The following is a 6,378-nucleotide window of genomic DNA, read 5'->3' as shown; positions in this document are numbered from 1 at the left end:
AACAGAAAATCAGTAATCACAAGGCTCAAAATCAGTAATTTGGGGTATAAATCAGTAATTTCTTATGCGGCGCTATGAATCTAAAAAAACGACACGCCAACACTGCGCGGACGCATGATTATCTGAAATTTTTGGTGATTTTACTCACACAAAGATGTTAAGTATTGAATTTCAGGTCATCACAACACAGTTTATCATGAAAAATGGCTCCTATTCACAGCACTCGCTACGATAAATCATATTTAATTCATTAAAAAAAAAAAAAAAAAAAAAAAAAAAAAAAATCTTTTTTTTTTTTTTTTTTTTAAATCCGTAATTTGAGACAACATTCCGTAATGGTCGTTAATTTCCGTACCAATTACGGAAAATCCGTACTAGTTGGCAGCTCTGCGAGCTGGTGGATGGCGAGCTCTGGTACTACGGCGAGCTGGTCTTGGTGGTTCGTGAGTCTCTTCAGCGAGCTGGGGTTCGCGAATATCATTATTTGCTTCGCGACGAGGAGACTTCGCTACGTGATCTGGTGAATTTGTGTCGCTACGCTTCGCTTCGGATGTTGATGGCTCTGGTTGTTCGCGAGTTACGCTAGTAGGCGTGGAGAATATATCTGACTGGTCACTGAATGTGCTACTACATGTGCGCAAGTGCTTCCTGTTTCGTCGAACTATATTGCCATTCTCTGACCTGACTAGATATGATCTGGAATCAACTTGTTTCTCTACTCTCGCTTTGTGCCATCGCTTACTCTGTGCGTTAGACTGCGGCTGAACACGAACAATATCTCCGCGTTTCAATGGTGGTAGCTCTTTCGTGCTCTTATCGTAGTACTGCTTTTGCTTCTTCTGCTTTTCCGCTTTCTTTGCGACAACTCTATTTTGTGTGCGTGGAATCAGAAGCTTGGACGCGGTTGGTACAAGAGTGCGAGTGCGACGACCATACAGGCGTTGAGCTGGCGAGCTATCAAGTCCTGCTGTGGGTGTGTTACGCCAATTTAGAAGAGCTAGCTGAAAATCTTCTTGAGCTTCAGTTGTCTTACGTAAGAGACCCTTCGCAATCTTGACGGCACTCTCCGCTTTCCCATTGCTCTTGGGATATGCGAAAATGCTCTTTAGTCGCCTGACGACTGCTCTGGTATCTTTCTTGTGTGGCAGAGGAAGAACTTCGAAGTAGTCTGAGAAATAGTCCACAACACAAACATAGTTCTTGTTGTTCAACTCGAATAAGTCTATACCGAGTTTCTGCCACGGACGTTTCGGCAAGTCATGATTGATCAGAGGTTCACTTCTTTGCTTCGGAGCAAAGGTTGCACAGACTTCACAGTGTGAGAGATAGTCTGTAAGATCGCTTGTCATCCCTGGCCAAAATACACATTCTCTGGCCCTTGCGAGTGTGGCCTGTATTCCTGTGTGTGCGCTATGAAGTCGCTGTTTCACACGAGGTCTCACTTTGACAGGAATTACACAACGCTGTCCGCGGAAGATTATACCCTCATCATACGTTAGTTCATCACGGATGTCAAAGTATGGAGAAGTCCCAGGTGGCAGACGAGACTTGTCTTCGGGCCACCCCTCAAGGATCAGTCCCTTTACCGCTTGTAGGCTTTCATCCTGTTGCGTTTCAATCCTGATGAGCGCTAACGTCTTCTGCGACACCGCTATGTCCTCAAGCATGTGAATGCTTTCAACTTCTTTCTCTGTCGGCGATTGCTCGGAGTTCGGTAAGTATGCTCGCGACAGGGTGTCTGCTAGGTACATCTCTCTACCCGGCTTGTAGAAGATCTCTACATTGTACTGTTGCATTCGCAATAGTAATCTTTGCAGTCTCTTGGTGTAGAAGCCAACGGTTTACGCGTTATTGTCACTAGCGGTTTGTGGTCTGTCCAAAGGATCACCTTTCTACCGTACACGTACTGATGGTTTCTTTCAAGTCCGAAAACTTGCGCAAGAAGTTCCTTCTCGATCTGAGAATATCTAGTTTCGGCCTCAGTCAACGCTCTACTTGAGTATGTCACCGGTTGGTCATTCTGAGTCAACACGAAACCCAGGCCCTTTTGTGAGGCATCACCTTGACCCTCTACCGGCAACTGCTGATCAAAGTATCGGAGAACCGGTGCTTCTGTAACAAGTCCTTTGATCGCGATGAACGCTCTAGACTGTTCTTCTCCCCAGTTCCAGGGAGTGTCCTTGTGGGTCAACCTACGTAACGGTTCGCTGAGCCCCGACAATGATGGCAAGAACTTTGCTAAGTATTGAACCATTCCCACAAATCGCTGGATTCCAGGTATATCTACTGGCTGTGGCATGTCAGCGAGAGCTGCGACTTTGCTAGGATCGGGCCGAACGCCTTCCTTGGTCAGTCGGTGACCAATGAACTGCACCTCCTTACATTTGTACTCAAGCTTGCTAGAATTCAGCTTGATGTCTCGCTCCCGACATCGGCGAAGGAAACTAGTCATGTTACGATCATGGTCTATGCAGGCCTCTGCATGTGTCTCACCCTGTCCAGTTATGAGAATGTCATCTGCTATGACGAATACTCCTGGTAGGCCTTCAAGGCACTGATCTAGGCGCTTCTGGAAGAGCTCAAGCGAAGGTGATAGACCAAAGGGTAAGCGAAGAAACCTATATCTACCCAAGGTGTCTGAAATGTTGTAAGCTTGGATGATTCTGCGTCCAACTTACACTGTAGAAAACCTTCCTTCAAGTCGGCCTTGCTGAAAACTTTCACATTCGCTAACTGTGGTAGGACATCATCAATCGTTGACAATGGGTAATGCTCACGCTTCAACGACCTATTAAGATGTTGCGGATCGATGCATACTCTCAATTTACCACTTGGTTTCCTAGCTACTACAAGACTAGATACCCAATCACTAGGATCTTCTACCTTCTCAATCACCTGCAGCTTTTCAAGCCTACACAACTCTTCTTTCAAATCTTCTTTAATTGAAAGAGGGACCCTTCTAGGGGGCATCACTACTGGCTTTGCCTCAGCCTCTAAGGTCAAATGAACTACTCCTGGCATGTTACCCAACCCTGTAAATACATCCTTGTATGAGATCAGAATATCATCATTAGCTACTGCATGAACAACTTCAATGTTTTCATACTGTACTTTGATCAACTTCATCTGCTGGCCTGTACTAGCTCCCAACAGTGGTCTTGTGACTTCGCCCTTCACAACAACAAATGGAACTAAGTACCTCTTGTTATTCTTTACATTCCTAAGATGCAACTTGCATTTCCCTGCAACTGGTACTGTTCCTTGACCATACACAATCAGAACCTGATTTGTACTAGTTAACTCTGTCCCAGATGGAACATCTTCTAGATGGATAACATTACATGTCGCTCCACAATCAACCTGCATACCAATCTCGTCTTCGTCATTGATTCTAAACTTTGCCATGATCTTTTTCTGATAATTTGGACTCTTACTATCAGCAGATACCTGAAATGCTTCATCTGTGCCTATCAGAGAAACATATACACACTCTTGTTCAGAATCTTCATCCTCTTCAATTGTCTCTACTCTGTGAGCCTTGTTCTTATTCTGTCTACATTTCACAGCGAAATGATTTTCTCTTTTGCACAGCTTACACTTTTGGCCATAAGCTGGGCATTTTGATTTGTCTTTTTCATGCTGCTTACCACAGAAACCACAATTAATCAATTTAGGAGCTAGCTTCTTGCCCTTACCCCCACTATGCTTCCAAACCTTTGGTTTATGGGACACTGCATAGGCAGATACTGGTTCCTGCATGGCTTTGCTCTGAGCTTTGGACGACTCCATAGCTCTGCAGATATCCAAACAACTAGACAGAGTAAGATTTGGCTCTTGCAAAAGACGTTTTCTTGTATTATCGTCTCTAATCCCTAGAACGATTCGATCTCTGATGAGGTCATCAGTTAGAGTACCAAACTCACAAGTACTTGCAAGAGACCTTAACCTCACATAATAATTCTCAACTGACTCATCAGTATTCTGAACACACTTATTGAACTGATATCTTTCAAAGTAATGTTTGTTTGCCCGACACAATATTCAGACCAGAGTTTTCTTATGCATTTATAACTCTTTCTTTCCTCCTCATTTCTGAAAGGGAGGCCTTGTTGAATCTCCAATGCATCAGTTCCTAGTGCCGTTATGAAATGTGCCACACGAATTTTATTACTTTCGTGTTCTAACCCAGTTATGACCTCATAACTGTCCCACATCTGGGTGAAAATACCCCAGTTTTTCTTCATATCCCCTTTTACCGAAAGAGGTCTTGGGAGTGGCACATTGTTATACTTGTACTGCCCGGCCTATTTCTGGTCCTAACACTATCATTATCAGTATTGTTATCACTCAAGACCTGACCCTGGTTAGTCCCAGTTTCATTTACTCCTTCTGACTCTTCACTTCCCCTCTGGGGATGATCTTGTACTGCCTCAGTGTTAGACATGGTTATCTCTACCGCCTATACAATTACACTTACAGTAACAAATCAGCAAATTCTAATACGGAGTAAACTATACTTGTATTGCATTTGAATTGTGAATTTAATTTAACCCGAAATATGAATATAATTTAATTCCTTAGTTTGAATTATATATTGAATTTGATTTGAATTGTTAATTTTATATTAATCTGAACTACGAATTGAATTGATGTGAATTATAATTATAGATTGTAGTAATCTGAATTATGAATTTATTTAACCTGAATTGTCAATTAATTTAATCTGAATTATGAATTGTACGCGATCGGGATTTGAATTGAATTATTTCCTGAAATATGAATTGAATCTGTCTGAATCATGAACTGTATTGAATTTGAATTGTGAACTTAACTTAACCCGAATTATGAATTTAATTTTATTACTTAGTTTGAATTATAAACTGAATATGATTTGATTTTGTTAATTATATTTTAATTTGAATTACGAACTGAATGTGATCGGGATTTGAAATGGATTTGATCTGAATTACGAATTGAATTGGTTTAAATTTTTAATTGTATTTAATCTGAATGCGAATGAATTTAATCCGAACTTGAACTGAATTTAACTACTTAATTTATGAATCGAATTTTAGTCTGCATGTTGAACTATCGCATTTGTTGTTACCTATGTCCAAGTTAAATGTTCTACTCTGTACCCATATGTATCTTATTGATGTTTATAATGTGTAACTTTGTACCGACATGCAAATGAAACAAATTTCCAATCATTGGACAATAAATTGAATATGATAAACCCACTGAATGAACCAGACTGATTGGACTTATCGAGTATTAATTCTGATATTAATGCACTCTTTCCATAAATCCACACCATTTCATTCCAAACAATGCACACGTAAAACAACCAAAATAACTAAACATCGTTATTATTATTGATAGTTCACATTACATCGACTGACGAGTCAAGTCTATTGCGACAATGTTCATAAGTCATATTCACCGCTGCTCAACGACGTCGCGTTTATGGATGCTATGCTACGAACCATTCGCTAATCTGTCCACTGTACGACGACTTCGCGTGTACTCGGTTGCTGCAAACTTGCTCGGAACGTGAACAGTTCGACTCTGTAAATTATTCTTCCTGGCTGTACGCCGATTTCAGGAATGAGTCCATGGTCACTACACTTCTGACACCATGTTTTATGCTTTTGTTTGACTCTACATAATAGGCAATAAAGTCTGTTTAAAGTTTACAACTTCAACTGGTTAGTGCTTTATTCTAGTAATCTTCATTCTGGTTGTCAAGTCAGTACATAACACAAGAGGGCGCACTGCCACTCTAAACCATATATAACAGTTCCTGTGCAAGAGTTTTCCTAGCTATTTCTTATACTGAATATATCATTTTATTGTGTGTGACAAGTTTGGTTCACATTCCTTCATTAAAGAAATAAGAGGTGAAACGATAACTTCAATGGACAGTGCAGTGCGGTGTGAGTAGTACCTCCCCATATGGAAACGTTGTATCATCCGCTCAATCTGACTTGCGTGCATAGAACAAATAAGCATTTTCCCATGAAAAAGTGAAGTTTTCTAAAATGTGCGTTTCTTTCCAGCATTGGGGCGCCCGGAAGTCACTCGGGTAACATTTCATGAAGTATAATATAAAAAGACTATATGCAAATTTCTGTACTTTTGTCGGAAAAAATACATTTATCCAGCACAATGTCGTCTCTTTTTGCGTTGGAGAAGAGCAAATAGGGAGTTTCAATCACACTTTGGCCGCTCTCGCAAGCTCTCACTCGTTTCACTGTGGTCAAGAGACTTTGGGGCAAGCGGTTAATGAAAATACTAATCGTTAGCTTTCTTCTGGTATCAAACTTATTTGATTGATCGTATAATTTTGTCGGAATAAAGGAAACAAAAATGCTCGAC

The 6,378-nt window shown here is 40.9% G+C and overlaps 1 protein-coding gene across 1 annotated transcript; it reads right to left on the bottom strand.

Annotated features, from left to right (window-relative positions):
- Nucleotides 1–374: 374 nt before the first annotated feature.
- LOC115925242 (uncharacterized protein K02A2.6-like) lies at nucleotides 375–1,751 on the bottom strand. Its single transcript, XM_030988866.1, has one exon. The coding sequence runs from the start codon at nucleotides 1,749–1,751 to the stop codon at nucleotides 375–377; it is 1,377 nt and encodes a 458-aa protein (XP_030844726.1).
- Nucleotides 1,752–6,378: the final 4,627 nt, after the last annotated feature.

The sequence above is a fragment of the Strongylocentrotus purpuratus genome, unplaced genomic scaffold, assembly GCF_000002235.5.
Source record: "Strongylocentrotus purpuratus isolate Spur 01 unplaced genomic scaffold, Spur_5.0 spur5_scaffold_18, whole genome shotgun sequence".
NCBI lineage: Eukaryota > Metazoa > Echinodermata > Echinoidea > Camarodonta > Strongylocentrotidae > Strongylocentrotus > Strongylocentrotus purpuratus.
This window is presented reverse-complemented; position numbering and strand designations above follow the sequence as displayed.

What these genes read in the sequence shown, in the direction of transcription:
- LOC115925242 (XM_030988866.1), bottom strand. Translation starts at nt 1,751, where the DNA reads ATGTACCTAGCAGACACCCTGTCGCGAGCATACTTACCGAACTCCGAG.